This window comes from Neodiprion pinetum, chromosome 4, assembly GCF_021155775.2.
Source record: "Neodiprion pinetum isolate iyNeoPine1 chromosome 4, iyNeoPine1.2, whole genome shotgun sequence".
Classification (NCBI taxonomy): Eukaryota; Metazoa; Arthropoda; class Insecta; order Hymenoptera; family Diprionidae; genus Neodiprion; species Neodiprion pinetum.
Window position 1 is genome coordinate 39,595,886 of NC_060235.2, and position 17,502 is coordinate 39,613,387.

The following is a 17,502-nucleotide window of genomic DNA, read 5'->3' on the forward strand; positions in this document are numbered from 1 at the left end:
TTTCGAGTTTAACAACTCTATAACCCTTGCTACAGAACCTAATTGGTACAAACGCATTATCAAAGAAATGATACATATCTCTAAGAACAAAAGGAACTCGGTTAACAAACGTACAGATATCGAAAATCTTAGCCACCTATACTCCAACATCCTCTAGTCTACATTATCGTTGGTTCTCAAAACAGTAACGCCCCTCACTCCTGATTGGTCACTGCCTTTGTACTCCATGACTTTCGAGCACAGTTCAAATCTCACACGTGATCAACAACATAGATTTACGGATGGTTCCCCGCTAACCTTCACTTCCGTCCGAAATGCTGTACCACTAACAACATCTAAGCATGTACCGGTTGTCATTTTTTTTGTGAGTAATCTTTTCTAAATTAATTTAATCTTTTCCCATCTCCTTTGTTCCAAATTATTAATAAGCTTTTTTCTGACAAATTTTCATTTCTCTTAAACCAATTTTTCATCTGATTAACCTATCTTCAAATTTTGACACGTAACCTAAAACTGTCACTTTGACAGCTGCGTTAAAACTGTTTAATTTTCACTTAATTCTGTAAAACAACAAATATTGTATTGTTAAACATATTCCATGCTCTCAACTCTGATTTGTTTTGTTGAAGCATCCTATTTTTTGTTAACTATTTAGATTTTATTTCCTGAGGATGGTCGGCAGGGCCCGGCCGAAACGTAGATTTTGTATATTCACGTTTTTCAACTATTAAATTTCTTCTTCTTCCTGACCGGAACTTCGACGAATCCTTTCATTTTCAATCTACCTCCCGGTCACAAATTTCTTTCCTAAACACAATGCATCGAAACGGCTTCGTGGACGTCTCGTACCACCGTCATCCTACGTCATACCGAACTTCAAATCACTCACAAACCAAGAAGATCTGGAACTACCGGCAAAAACTAGCACGCATCAAAAACCGTAAGGTGTTCCTCCTTAAATGCCGCCAATTTGGAATTATTCCAAATTTTCTAAATTTTAAAATCAAAAACCTTCAACATTTAAAAAGTGAAAAAACTTTCATCAAAGCATTACGCGTTTTTCAACAAAAGTGTCTGTCGCTTGAAATTAAAACATGTTATCGACAAGAAAGGCAGTTAATCCAAGAACTTAATAATAATATCAACCTTTTCTTCTCGAACCATTTCACAAATTTGGATTATAAAAACTTCAACTTGGATATAAATAAGGCCAATCGTTTATTCAATGCTATTAAGACAGATAATATTAGAAAATTCAACAAACTTAAATTTATACATACTCCTAAAGAGTTTCACAATAATAATTGGTTAGTTAACCTATCTAAGACAGATTTACCTTCTGAAATTAAAGATACCTTATCACTCGGTCCTAATCACGGTTTACCATTTAATAATATTAATTTACCTATTGATGATATTGTAAGCAGCGTAGAATTAGCTCTTTTTAACAAAAGTGGAATCACCAAAGACAAAGTAAGATCTAATATTAGCCAACTCATTAGCAACAAACTTGGCAAAAATCCTCCCACTACTCACTTTGAAATAACCTCCAAGGTTAAACATACCAAGGAATTCTTAAAACATAATAACCACCTAGTTGTCACCGATGCCGACAAAGGTAACATTACAGTCGTCATGGAAAAGATGGAGTTTGAACAAAAATGTCAAGATATCCTTAATGATTCGACTACCTATAACCTTATCTCTCGTGATCCCACTTTAAAAGTACAAAAACAAGTCAACGATATGATAAGTCTATGGCAACAGAAAAAATTTATAGATTCCAACTCGGCTAAACATCTCAAAACATATAACTCTCTTCCTCCTAAAATTTATTTTCTACCAAAAATTCATAAAGAAAATGTTCCACTCAGACCGATTGTTTCTAACATCAATTCCCCCACCTACAAAATCTCGAGATTTTTTTCTTGTGTCTTATCTAACATAACAGGTACATCAGACTATCACATCAAGGACACTTGGTCCTTTGTAAACAAAATCAGGGGAAAAACAATTCCGCCTAATCACTTGTTAGTATCCCTAGATGTCAAATCATTGTTTACCAACATTCCAACTAAACTAGCGATATCGATCATCAGTAAAAACTGGCCCAATTTGAAAGGTCACACTAACATTAATAAAAAAGAATTTCTAGCCGCCACCAAACTGTGTCTAGATTCATGCTATTTCGCCTACAAAGATAATTTCTACCAACAAATTTTTGGCGTAGCAATGGGCTCACCGATTAGCCCAGTAGTAGCGAATCTGGTACTTGAACACTTAGAAAAAAAAAATCATTTCAAATCTTCCTTTCAGCCTACCTTTTTACTATCGTTACGTCGATGATATTATAACGTGTGTTAAAAACGAAAATCTACAACTCCTTCTTAATAAATTCAACAGCTTTCACCCACGTATCCAATTCACTCTCGAGTTGGAAAAAGATGGAAAAATCAGTTTTTTAGACACTATGGTAATCAACCACAATAACACCATAATCTTAGATTGGCACCATAAACCAACCTGGTCTGGGAGATACATTCATTTCAACTCACATCATCCCATCAAACACAAAAAATCTGTCGCCATATCCTTGTTCGATCGCTGCCTTAAAATATCAAACCCTCAATTCCTTAAAAAGAATTTAAAACTTGTAGAAATAACTCTTACTTCCAATGGCTACCCTATCAAATTCATCAATGATATCAAAAAGTATAGAATAGAAAAAATGTACAACTCGATTGATTGGAATGTAGACTCCAACAATCCAACTGATGTTAATGATAAATTTAAAAACTCTATCTCTATACCGTATGTAGAAAATCTATCTAGCCAAATCCAAAAAATTCTTAAGAACGAGGGAATTGAAATTACTTTTAAAATATCTAATACTACCAAACTGTCTCTTTTTTCTCATCTTAAATCTGTTACTCCTAATTTAGAGAAAATCAACTGTGTATATAAAATACCATGTCGAGACTGTAGCATGAGTTATATTGGACAAACGTCACAACACCTAAAAAATAGAATTTCTGGTCATCGTTCTAGTATCAAATGCCATGTCACTGAAAGATGCGCTTTAGCAGATCACGCTTTGACCCTGGGTCACAATTTCGAGTTTAACAACTCTATAACCCTTGCTACAGAACCTAATTGGTACAAACGCATTATCAAAGAAATGATACATATCTCTAAGAACAAAAGGAACTCGGTTAACAAACGTACAGATATCGAAAATCTTAGCCACCTATACTCCAACATCCTCTAGTCTACATTATCGTTGGTTCTCAAAACAGTAACGCCCCTCACTCCTGATTGGTCACTGCCTTTGTACTCCATGACTTTCGAGCACAGTTCAAATCTCACACGTGATCAACAACATAGATTTACGGATGGTTCCCCGCTAACCTTCACTTCCGTCCGAAATGCTGTACCACTAACAACATCTAAGCATGTACCGGTTGTCATTTTTTTTGTGAGTAATCTTTTCTAAATTAATTTAATCTTTTCCCATCTCCTTTGTTCCAAATTATTAATAAGCTTTTTTCTGACAAATTTTCATTTCTCTTAAACCAATTTTTCATCTGATTAACCTATCTTCAAATTTTGACACGTAACCTAAAACTGTCACTTTGACAGCTGCGTTAAAACTGTTTAATTTTCACTTAATTCTGTAAAACAACAAATATTGTATTGTTAAACATATTCCATGCTCTCAACTCTGATTTGTTTTGTTGAAGCATCCTATTTTTTGTTAACTATTTAGATTTTATTTCCTGAGGATGGTCGGCAGGGCCCGGCCGAAACGTAGATTTTGTATATTCACGTTTTTCAACTATTAAATTTCTTCTTCTTCCTGACCGGAACTTCGACGAATCCTTTCATTTTCAATCTACCTCCCGGTCACAAATTTCTTTCCTAAACACAATGCATCGAAACGGCTTCGTGGACGTCTCGTACCACCGTCATCCTACGTCATACCGAACTTCAAATCACTCACAAACCAAGAAGATCTGGAACTACCGGCAAAAACTAGCACGCATCAAAAACCGTAAGGTGTTCCTCCTTAAATGCCGCCAATTTGGAATTATTCCAAATTTTCTAAATTTTAAAATCAAAAACCTTCAACATTTAAAAAGTGAAAAAACTTTCATCAAAGCATTACGCGTTTTTCAACAAAAGTGTCTGTCGCTTGAAATTAAAACATGTTATCGACAAGAAAGGCAGTTAATCCAAGAACTTAATAATAATATCAACCTTTTCTTCTCGAACCATTTCACAAATTTGGATTATAAAAACTTCAACTTGGATATAAATAAGGCCAATCGTTTATTCAATGCTATTAAGACAGATAATATTAGAAAATTCAACAAACTTAAATTTATACATACTCCTAAAGAGTTTCACAATAATAATTGGTTAGTTAACCTATCTAAGACAGATTTACCTTCTGAAATTAAAGATACCTTATCACTCGGTCCTAATCACGGTTTACCATTTAATAATATTAATTTACCTATTGATGATATTGTAAGCAGCGTAGAATTAGCTCTTTTTAACAAAAGTGGAATCACCAAAGACAAAGTAAGATCTAATATTAGCCAACTCATTAGCAACAAACTTGGCAAAAATCCTCCCACTACTCACTTTGAAATAACCTCCAAGGTTAAACATACCAAGGAATTCTTAAAACATAATAACCACCTAGTTGTCACCGATGCCGACAAAGGTAACATTACAGTCGTCATGGAAAAGATGGAGTTTGAACAAAAATGTCAAGATATCCTTAATGATTCGACTACCTATAACCTTATCTCTCGTGATCCCACTTTAAAAGTACAAAAACAAGTCAACGATATGATAAGTCTATGGCAACAGAAAAAATTTATAGATTCCAACTCGGCTAAACATCTCAAAACATATAACTCTCTTCCTCCTAAAATTTATTTTCTACCAAAAATTCATAAAGAAAATGTTCCACTCAGACCGATTGTTTCTAACATCAATTCCCCCACCTACAAAATCTCGAGATTTTTTTCTTGTGTCTTATCTAACATAACAGGTACATCAGACTATCACATCAAGGACACTTGGTCCTTTGTAAACAAAATCAGGGGAAAAACAATTCCGCCTAATCACTTGTTAGTATCCCTAGATGTCAAATCATTGTTTACCAACATTCCAACTAAACTAGCGATATCGATCATCAGTAAAAACTGGCCCAATTTGAAAGGTCACACTAACATTAATAAAAAAGAATTTCTAGCCGCCACCAAACTGTGTCTAGATTCATGCTATTTCGCCTACAAAGATAATTTCTACCAACAAATTTTTGGCGTAGCAATGGGCTCACCGATTAGCCCAGTAGTAGCGAATCTGGTACTTGAACACTTAGAAAAAAAAAATCATTTCAAATCTTCCTTTCAGCCTACCTTTTTACTATCGTTACGTCGATGATATTATAACGTGTGTTAAAAACGAAAATCTACAACTCCTTCTTAATAAATTCAACAGCTTTCACCCACGTATCCAATTCACTCTCGAGTTGGAAAAAGATGGAAAAATCAGTTTTTTAGACACTATGGTAATCAACCACAATAACACCATAATCTTAGATTGGCACCATAAACCAACCTGGTCTGGGAGATACATTCATTTCAACTCACATCATCCCATCAAACACAAAAAATCTGTCGCCATATCCTTGTTCGATCGCTGCCTTAAAATATCAAACCCTCAATTCCTTAAAAAGAATTTAAAACTTGTAGAAATAACTCTTACTTCCAATGGCTACCCTATCAAATTCATCAATGATATCAAAAAGTATAGAATAGAAAAAATGTACAACTCGATTGATTGGAATGTAGACTCCAACAATCCAACTGATGTTAATGATAAATTTAAAAACTCTATCTCTATACCGTATGTAGAAAATCTATCTAGCCAAATCCAAAAAATTCTTAAGAACGAGGGAATTGAAATTACTTTTAAAATATCTAATACTACCAAACTGTCTCTTTTTTCTCATCTTAAATCTGTTACTCCTAATTTAGAGAAAATCAACTGTGTATATAAAATACCATGTCGAGACTGTAGCATGAGTTATATTGGACAAACGTCACAACACCTAAAAAATAGAATTTCTGGTCATCGTTCTAATATCAAATGCCATGTCACTGAAAGATGCGCTTTAGCAGATCACGCTTTGACCCTGGGTCACAATTTCGAGTTTAACAACTCTATAACCCTTGCTACAGAACCTAATTGGTACAAACGCATTATCAAAGAAATGATACATATCTCTAAGAACAAAAGGAACTCGGTTAACAAACGTACAGATATCGAAAATCTTAGCCACCTATACTCCAACATCCTCTAGTCTACATTATCGTTGGTTCTCAAAACAGTAACGCCCCTCACTCCTGATTGGTCACTGCCTTTGTACTCCATGACTTTCGAGCACAGTTCAAATCTCACACGTGATCAACAACATAGATTTACGGATGGTTCCCCGCTAACCTTCACTTCCGTCCGAAATGCTGTACCACTAACAACATCTAAGCATGTACCGGTTGTCATTTTTTTTGTGAGTAATCTTTTCTAAATTAATTTAATCTTTTCCCATCTCCTTTGTTCCAAATTATTAATATGCTTTTTTCTGACAAATTTTCATTTCTCTTAAACCAATTTTTCATCTGATTAACCTATCTTCAAATTTTGACACGTAACCTAAAACTGTCACTTTGACAGCTGCGTTAAAACTGTTTAATTTTCACTTAATTCTGTAAAACAACAAATATTGTATTGTTAAACATATTCCATGCTCTCAACTCTGATTTGTTTTGTTGAAGCATCCTATTTTTTGTTAACTATTTAGATTTTATTTCCTGAGGATGGTCGGCAGGGCCCGGCCGAAACGTAGATTTTGTATATTCACGTTTTTCAACTATTAAATTTCTTCTTCTTCCTGACCGGAACTTCGACGAATCCTTTCATTTTCAATCTACCTCCCGGTCACAAATTTCTTTCCTAAGCAAAATTATACATTGAGAGAAATTTTCCTTTCCGCTCACCGCTCAGTCCTTAACTATTTTCATGTTTTACCACAATCAAAAAATATGGTTCTAGGTAGAGAATGAAAATTAGTTTTCTGGCTGTTACCGGAAACTCTAGTATCCGTTACTATTCCTTCTCATTACTATCACTGTTGCTAGATTTTCTTGTAAATGTTGCGAAAGTTTAACGCTCGTGCAACGATAAATTGACGTTAAAGTCTCGTTTAACTAAAAAAGTAGAGTAAACCTCAGAAACTGATTTTGCGTTGCAATTACCAAAAAAGGATCGACGATAGCGCAAAATTGTTAGGCGTACCTCGTTTTTCGTAATTCCAACAATATTCAAACAGTTTTTTTTACCGATACCTGTTTTACTGAATTTTTCTAGTCACTGTAACAATTGAAATATTTCTCAGTGCAGTATCCGCGCGGTGAGTTAAACTTCATCTCCTTTCCCCCTTCTCACTAGCACTTATTGTTAGGAAAAATTTATGCCATAAATAATCTGCGTGTAAACAGCGAAGCACTCGAAGGGTCGAAAGCTCAGGCTCGATGGTTAATTCGTAGCGTAATACCTGGATTAGGCCTGCGGATGGGGCGCGCGGTTTTGATACTGGAACAAGGACTCGGGGATTAATCAGGCGTATCCATATCCTTGTAACTATTCCGCATCCTGAACTGAACAGCTACCATCTACCCTTGGATATCCGCTGCTTGACCATGGAAGGAGACGACGGATGAAACAGTTTGGCTTGTGAGAGCTTCGACGCCCACTCGACGTAGGGTGTAAACGTAGTTTCACATCAGCTGGCAGGTCATTAGGTTCAAGGAGTTTGGAACGAAAGGTAGTAGGGCAAAAGTATAACAGAGTCATAATATCGGTTTTTCAAAGACGTTAAAATCTTGTTTGTAGAATGTGATAATGTGCAAAGTAGCGCTGTGTAAAAAAGTTTGAACTATGTTGAAAGGTAAGGTAATATTATGGAGAGCCGGAAATTCATGTTTTCAGAATAAACGTAGAAATATTAATATCGAGAGGTAGAGAGACTGACTGAAAAATTTTTATGTGGAGCCAATATTTGAACGTTGAATTTCGAGATGTAGAAATGTTGAAATGTAGAGAGGATAAAACATGAAGAAAGGTGAAATATTAAACCGTCAAAATAAACGCAGAAATAAAGGGAAGTCTAGACATTACAAAATATGTCAAAAACTCAAGAATTACGATTGGTAGAGTTTTTGAAAAGTCCAAATGTAAATAGTCAAGAATATGAAAAGCTCAAGATCTAGGATTCTCAGACTAAAACAGAAACATGGGAAAGAATCTAATTTGTGAATTTTTTAATTGCTTAATGTCGAAATGTAGAAAAGTCGAAAGGTAAACAGGACAAGTATCTAGAAATATGTCGAGTCGAATCTTTGATACGTAGGTCAATAATTTTCGCAGCCGATTTAATTAAAAAACTGACTTTTCAGCCCATGATAAGGGACCTCCTCGGAGTAAATTTATTACTGTCAAACTAAACAAGAAGAAAAAACAATAGCTTACGTAAGACTAATTTTAACCCAATATCTACGCAAGTACGTAGAAAGCCTGTAATTTAGGATTGTCAAAAAAGCTATAGAAGTATTAAAGTTACTACATTTTCACAATGGCGAAAATCTAATTCATAGAATGTCTCCAGAATGTAGAAGATTGAAGTATATAAAAATCTAACTTTATCATTCAGAAGTAATAAGTGAATTAACAGTTCATAGTGAATATAGAAATACCAATAAAAAAAAAGTAGAAAAATCCTCACGTTTCTAAACTTTGCCCTCCTATAATTTTAACATTTCTGGTCCCGCATCCTTGAAAATTCACTATCGCAACCGAACTTCATTGCATGATGAATCTACTTTTCGAATACTGCAAATACGCGAGGCGAAAGGACCGTTGCCTCCGTGTTACACACGATTCTATACATAACAAGAGTACGTTACGCGTTTATTCACGAAGCAAGAAATTGAGGTTAGGGTCGCGTAACGTCAGATTCGTTCGCAACGGCGCATGCGCGGAGTGCAGAAAAGACCACTTTTAACTCCTAAGACTCAAAATTGGTATTTCCTGCATTTCGCGCGTGCGCATTAGCAGACTAACTCTGCCGCGCGTAGAAACGAGTAATTTGTATACGGAAAACACGCACGAAAAGCGGCGTAAAACACGCTCGCATTACATAAACGAAATTTCTGCACCGCTTATACACGCGGAAAAAAAGAAAAAAAAGAAAAAGAAACTTTTAGCCGAGTCTGTACACCTCTCTGAAAAATCTTTGCGGGAGTTCGGATAAACAGTTTATTTTAAGAAGGCCAAGGCGTCTCTTACACTCGCTTCTTTACGCTCCTTCGCTCGGACGACAGACTACGTCTCATACTTATCTCAGGCGCATATTGCCTCGTGCGGAGCTTGCACCGGAAGCTGACAACCCCCGTGAAACGTTTCATCGACCGCAAGCTCACCCCGGCGTCTCACAACATCCCCGATATATCCTCAGGTCCCAATTTCCGCTCATTGCCAGTCAGTGGACTTACTCGCCAATTCCACGTTGCCTTATACGTTATAGCTGCGAGCTTCGGTCAACGATATCACGGTGCAATTTCATCCCCCGTACTGCAGATCCCTGCGAAAAATATTCTACGTGATGCATGATTTACGTGACGCGAATCGTGATTCGAGAGTTTTTTACACCGTAACCCAGAAGGCTGTTTTCGCCTTGCGTCTTTTTCTTTTTTCTCGGTTCTGGGGAGTTAATCATTGTTACGTTCTTTCGCATTAGGAATCTTGCGAGTTTTTTGTTCTTCGGAAAATTAAATCCTGCTCCTTCTGGTTTTAGAGATAATTTAAACTGAAGTGAGAAAAAAAATTTCTTCGGGTTAAAAATATCGTAGGTACACTACAAGCCAATTATCGCAGATAACCTGACCTAACATAAATACCCTCTATGAAAAAGCTCGAATTTTTCGTTACAGTGTAGCCTCAAATTTTCAATGAATTACGTTCAATATTTCCGTTTAAATAAGAATTGCCTTTTGTATAACAATTTTCGACGGTGAATAAGAATTCGTACGATTGAGAAATCGAAGGGTCGGAGAAGAATGTTTAGTTATCAAGCTATGATCGGGAACCAGACGTGCTCTGAAACATGATTATTATAACAGGCAACTTTCCGAGTTGAGATATATCGGGATCAAGAGAAACCGGTTCAATTTCGCTCGTTGATTCATTTCCGACACGACGATTAAAACTCTGCAACCGTATTTTCTTACACATCTTTATACATGCAGCAAAATTTCTGTATGAATTTGCCACGCGTTATAATGCAAGAATTTGAGTATCCTTTATAGTGAAAAAAGTAAGAGAAATTTAGATCGTAATTGGGTATACTAAAACAAACGGCTTCAGACTGGCCTTGAGCCAGCCCTCAAACTAAGGTTCCAAGTTTACGGAGAAGAAAATTCTATAATATCCAATTTGAATTTCGAACTACAAATCCAGATTCGTGATTAACGATTCCAAAGCCCTTGGATACCAATATTACGTGAAAATATTACGATTTCTTTTATTTTGAACCACTATAATGGATCTACCATTACAGATTTTGGAAGTCCGACCTTGGATTCGTTACCGGTGACCCAAAAAACCTTCGCCTATCGATTTCCATCATATTTCATCGCCATTTTGGATATCGGAATCAGCATTCATCTACATTTATCGAAATTATTAGTTCCGTTTACCGCTCGGTCCTTAACTGTTTTCATTTTTTACCACGATCGAAAAACCCAGTTCTAGGGTAGAAAATGAAAATTAGTTTTCCAGCTGTTACCGGAAAGTCCGGTATCTCTTCACTACTCTTTCTCACTACTCAACTCAACTTTTTCACTCTCGGATGATCTTACAGCGACTTCCTTTTTTCCGAGACAAAATAACCAAAGAGGTCCGAATGCGGGCGAAGACTGACCATTCTGACCGTGCTTTTTCCTGTTTCAGCTTTTGAGCTCTCTGGTCGTGGTCGGCGGGACGAACGTGGCCGGAGCGCTGACTCATCATCCACGGGAATTGGCCCAGAGACAAGCCTTCCTTGAGACGAGACAGTGCGTCGAAGCCCGGCTTACGACGCAGAGGGAAAACCAACAGCAGGTAAAGAGAGCAAACAACTTTGACAAACATTATTTCCGCCTAGGCGAAGTTTCGGCGCCGAGCCTTTTCACCCCTGATCCTCGTCTCCTAATCTCTTGGCATGACAAGATCGGCCGGCGTTATGCGAGAACTTTCGAAATTCCGTTAACCGAAAGTCGAGTCACTCGAACCAGGTTGAGTGAAATGTTGTGACGGAAAATTTAGAAACAATATTTAAACTTCAAAGAGCTGATCGCTACGTTTTTTTTTTTTTTCTTTTTTTTATACATACATATTCTTCTTCGAAAAACCTGACCGCTGTCTAATTTTTTTTTTTTTTTCATTGTCCACTCCCCGTGTTTAATTTGCAAAAAAAAAAAAAAAAAAAAAAAAAAAACTTGCGAAAAATTCGGGACGAATTTTCTGTCAGCCGCTCTTTCCAGTCATTCGTTATAATTACTTTGTCAAACAAAACGAATCTGAATCGTTATAGCACTTCAGTGAAATTTCAATCGTCGAATATTATGTGTACGAACACGGTCGAAGCGGAAAAGAATTTCGTGTCAATCAATCGGAAATCTGAAAAATCGTCAATTGCAGATACATGCAGTGGACGCATACCGTATATGGGGAATTCCATGGGAATCTAACCAACGTCTGAATTTTACCATTTTTGAATTTATTCGAAAAAATTTTCTGCAATTGTCCCAACTCTGAAACAGTACCCAGATTTTTTTCAGACTTATCATTCAACTGGTTTATTATTTATAAGTATTGATAGTGATTTTGAATAAGATCTTTTTTAAAATTCTCAAAACAGCTATTTTTATTTAGAAAATTTTTAGACCGGTTTCGTTATAAGAATGATAAAAAAAAAAAAGTTGAATGTGCCAAAAAAATAAACAAAAATCGCTTCACAATGGAACGTTCTAAGTGAAAATAGAAGTTTGTAGAATTTTTTTAGGAGTGTTCAGATCGTTTGAATAATGTTTTAATTAATGAAAAAAATCGAAGGCGTTAAGTAAAATAGTCTCATTGTGAACCCGGTCTTGAAATGTTTGGAAAAGAGAGCACATTATTTGAAAATCATGAAAAAAAAAGTTCCTTTTCAAAGTCGCTTTCAATATTCATAAATAATGAACCAGTTGAATAAAAGATCTGAAAAAATACAGGGTAGCTAGTGTTTCAGAGTTGGGACATAACAATTGCAGATAAAATTTGAACAATATGAAAAACGACGAGGGTTGGACGTCGGTTGGTATCCCGTTGAATCCCCCATACACGCATTAAGTAATTGTGAAAATGACGCGTCTGAGGGGATTTTAAATTCATATCCGTTAAAAATTTATACATTAATCAAACTCCCGGGGAAAAATATGGAAAATTGATTTCCTGCAGGGTAATAAATCCCCTTTACACTTGAATAACAACGCGATTACGGATCGTTCGATGCCTGTAATTATGCAGAAAATTATTACAATTAGTACACAGAGCTGCTGCGACAACTGCACGCGGTAATAACAACACGAGTAGCAGCAGCAGCAGCAGCCAGTGACCCGTATAACAAATCGCGTACCTAGTGTGTGCATCAGAAACGAGGACAATGATCAATGTACACATCGATTAATCACTATTCGCAAGATAATCAATCAACTTCCGGTACGAGATTGATGAATACTTATGAATCCGCACCGATTGCTCGAGTTCCCGGGATTTGTAAACAACGTTAGAAAGCTGGGAGGAGTTACTGCTGAAGCACCAAATTAAGTCCCCTATTTCGGTTTGGAATTGGGTCTTAAACGCCGCTATGAGAGGGCGCGTCTTCCGCTGCTTACGTGTCATTTTGATTTTTGTGTCACAGATTTTTCCTCATAAACCGTTTAAGTTACTCCGGGTACTGTAATTATAGGGAAGGATCGAACGTGTTGCGTATTTGCATTGGAAGGTAAAAGAAAAAGGAAATTAATAAAATTTTTTTTTAAATATCGTATCGTTCAAACACTGAGAAATGAAAAACGATTTTCCCGTAGGATTCGATTTTACGAGATGATTAATAAAAATACAAGCAAATCGATTTATCTTGTTTCGTAATGTGTTACGGATATAGGTTGATTAGCATGACTGACGTAACGTAATTATTGTAGTTTCAAACCTGCTCCAATTTTCGCAATTTTTGTCCAATCAAAACCAAAAATAAAATAAAATAAAATCAAATCATTATTTTTGGTCAATTTTTTCACCCAGAAGTGCTATTATACAGGGATTTTTTCACTCCGCTGGCAATAACTTTTGCATTAATAACTATGATGCCGTTAGGGTCAAGGGATTGTTCGTTGAGAGAGATTTTTAGTTCTCGTTACCGCTCAGTTCTTGACTATTTTCATTTTTTACCACAATCGAAAAATATAGTTCTAGGTAGAAAATGAAAATTAGTTTTCTAGCTGTTACCGGAAAGTCTGGTATCCGTTACTATTCTTTCTCATTGCGATCGCTGTTACTAGATTTGCTTGTAACTGTTGCGAAAATTTAAAGCTCGCGCAACGATAAATTGACGGCAAAGCCTTGTTTAACTAAAAAAACTAGAGTAAACCTCACAAACTGATTTTGCGTTGCAATTACCAAGAAAGGATCGACAATAGCGCAAAATGTTACGCGTACCTCGTTTTCTGTAATTCCAACGATATTCAAACAGTTTTTTTTAACGATACTTGTTTTACTCAATTTTTCTAGTTAATACAACAAATTGAATTTTTCTCAGTGTTCAATTGGAAATCGAATGATTGATTTCAGGTAATCGACATTTATGTGGGGTGATTTATTTTTTTTTTTATTGATTTCTACCTTGTCGTGTGATTTTCAGTTGTTTCCAGTCTTAGTATCTAGTGATTTATGTTGAATTTTAATGATACTCCGGATTTCCGATGATCTCTGAGCGTTCCGAAGGATTTTCAGCGATTTCCGAATCGAATAAAATCACGGGAAATCGCATATCACCAAAAAATATTCGGAAATCGATGGAAATCGCTTGCGTGTACTGAAAATCAGAGGAAGCAAATTACAAGGTACACGAATCAGTGAAAAGTCCACGAATTCAAACGAAACCTTGGAACTTTTGTCGCACAATTTCTTCACGCATTTCGATTTCCGATTCTCGATTCAACGCGAGGCTTGGGTGAAATTTTGACAACACCGAGTATTCAGTTTTTCCCTTGACTAAAAAACATGTGATCGAAAATTCTTTCCCACAAGGTTTGGTTCACGATAAGTAAGTGTCCTTAAAAAAGAGATTTCAATCTTCTGCGGGACTTATCGCTTTTCGAACGTCTAAAAAAGATTCCTTATCGCGAAAAAATATATTCTGTCCGGCGTGAAATCGGATTGAATTCGGGAAACCCCGTGAATTTCCCATTTCACTCCGATCATCCCCAATTTGTTTCGATTTTATCGAGGCCGATGATGCCCAGGTGCAAATGGAAAGGACAAGGCTTCGCGGCGAGACGAGCGCGCTTCAAAACTCGTCTGCAGGGAAATTGATGGAAACTGAGAAGGGTGAGGATCGCGGTGAGATAGTTTAGGGATTAACCAAACTCCGATCATCCAGGCTCGGTATAATTTCGGTAATGAAGCCTCTTTGATCCCGGCATCGCGTTCTCATTAAACAGTAACGACTATGGCACGCATCGTACAGTCATGGCGGTGACTGTGTTTCCGCTTGATTGGCGACTCTCTCCCTTCCTTCCTTCCTTCCTTCCTTCCTCTCTTCTCCGGTTTCAACAAATTATTACACAACGCGCGGTCGGCTAAACCCATCGCGCGATTTATATAACATTTCACCAATCTCATTTTGCCGCCCTTGAGGCTGCAGGATTTCAACTTCCGTTGTACGTGGAATTCTAATCGTTGCTTCAAATCGTAAGGAGTAATCGGTTGTAACGTTTCGCTTTGTCCCAGTATCTCTTTTGTCAATCTTGCACATATTGAATAGTCGATATTCGTGATCGTTTTGATACGGGGGACGAAGAGTTTTACGTAAGGGTATAAAAAATGTGTCTGTCAAATTGGGTGGGGATTTTTTCAATTTCTTTCTTTATTTTTTGTTTTTGAAGGGTTATAAAAAATCAATCATCCTCGAGAGAAACCTCAATCCTGTTAAAATATTTTTCATTCTATGAAAATGCATACGCACTTTGATCCTGCAGAAAAAACAATTTGCGATTTTCCAACATGGGACCGCCTGAAAGATTTGTTGAGGATAAAAAAAAAAATTCTGTCAAAAGAAGAGAATTCTTCGCTGTGTGCAAGATTGCGCTGATTTGATTTTTCATTTTTGTACATTTTTCTAAATTTGTGAAGTATCGTGAATTACAAATTTTTTTTATTGCCCACATCAGTCGTAATATCAATTTACGTCACAAAGAAGACCAGCGGTTGTAACATCAAGTCAGCAATTGATGTTTGAGAAGCTTGTCTGACGAATTTTTCATTATTAATTCAATCTCATAAAACAGTTATTATTTAATATGAACTTTTAATTTGAAAGAATAAGATTCCCGGTTGATATGTCGTTGTGTTATTGATCGTGATCTTCGGTTTGAATACAAATGTCAGGAAAGAAATAATAATTAAAATGCTACAAAGCGTTTCTTCGCAAATTCAAAAAAATGTGGTAAAAGCTGAAATATCAAACGAGCGCAATCTTCCACATAACGTAAAGCGCTCATATTTTTACGGAATCTTTCTTTTGCCCCAAAAAAAAAACTTTTTCAGGGTGTGCCATGGCGGAAAATCACAATTTTCTTTTTTTACTGAAACAGTCCAATACATATATAAGGTAAGATAATGAAAAATCGTGAATATAATTTTAAAGAATTGGAAAATATGAATGAAAAAGTATCAGCGACAACATAGATCTTAGAAATTTGGACGGACTTTCAAAGCTCGGCGGTATTATTCAGGGTTAATGTATCTTGGGGATAAAAAACGACCCGGATTCGCTTTACGATCAATCACCGCGCCGGGCTTTCACTTCTCTATCATTTTCCTTACTCTCGCTAATTTTTGCGGTCCGATCCTCGCGGTTCTTTCCACTTGTACTCGCCTGACCGAACCGCCAGTCTCACTACTGCCAGCCTTTTACCCCCCTCATCATTCATTCGCCTCTTGGTCGGAAGTAGAAATTCACGTAGGACGTCGTCTTGTGGCAGTTTCTTCACGTCTTTCATTACCCGCGCAGATTTTCATACGCTTCGAGTTTGAGAAATGAGTCGAAAAGCGGTGACTCGGTTATTTTATTTGTTTGATTAAAATTGTACAATCTTCCGACGGATTTATTCGGTGTAATACGAACCGAATTGACAACTTTAGGGATCTAGAACCATATTTTTCATTTGTGGTAAAAAATGAGAAAAACAAGCGAGTATGATAATTTTATAAATACTCAACATATAACGATACACTGTCTCGGGATATGATCGATAAGAAAAAATTAAAAAAAAAACTCACCCATATTTATAACTGCAGGAAGGAAATATTATTTTATCGATACTGTAGGAACGTTTGTACGATTGTGATTGGCCTCGATAAACTTGAACTGCCCAAATTTCATCGCGGTAGTTAATAACATCGGAGAATCCGAACGGAAGCTCAAGAGTGAGAGAGAAAAATAGAGAGTAAGAGTGAGAGGGAAATAGCCAAAGTTTTGCTAGTGGGAAGTAAGAAGAAAAAAACAAAGAGAGAAGAGGCGAATAACCCGTAGGGAGAATCGTGTGCGAAAACTTGGCCGAAGAACAGATCCCGTCTTTGGATCACGTCGCGAATTCGGCGATGCGTGAACTAAATCTCAAATCAAATGACACAATGGCGTCTTTGCCGAGTTGGGGCGGGGCCGCACTTTTGTTGAGACAAGTTTCGAGCTACGTGAGCCCCAATAAAACCGAATGCTTTATCGCCTAAGCACAGCTGCGCTCGTCGAATTCGATTGTGAACATGTACGAAATCGAGAGAGAGAGAGAGAGAGAGAGAGAGAGAGAAATAAAAAAGTACACTACGAAATATGAAATTGAGTTAATATACGAGGAGCGTATTGAAAAACGTGCCTTTGAAACCGTTTACATCATTTCGAAATCAACCACCTTTGAAATCATTCTACATAAAAATTCTCAAACTCATAATCAAATATGTGTCTTGTTTATTAATGGTATGAAATTTTTTTTTTTTATAATCTCATCTTCTTATTCTGGTATAAATTGTTATTCCGCGTGTTCGTTCGTTTCTTTTTTTTTTTTTTTTTTT

General features: G+C 36.5%; 1 protein-coding gene across 3 annotated transcripts in view; it reads left to right on the forward strand.

The window, feature by feature from the left end:
• Window positions 1–17,502, forward strand: part of LOC124215870 (adenylate cyclase type 6) — a 112,375-nt gene that overhangs the window by 69,222 nt on the left and 25,651 nt on the right. For all 3 annotated transcript variants that reach the window (XM_069134948.1, XM_069134949.1, XM_046619721.2), the window contains one exon: window positions 11,083–11,232. In XM_069134948.1, coding sequence (XP_068991049.1) covers window positions 11,083–11,232 — 150 coding nt within the window. The remainder of the gene's footprint in view (window positions 1–11,082; window positions 11,233–17,502) is intronic.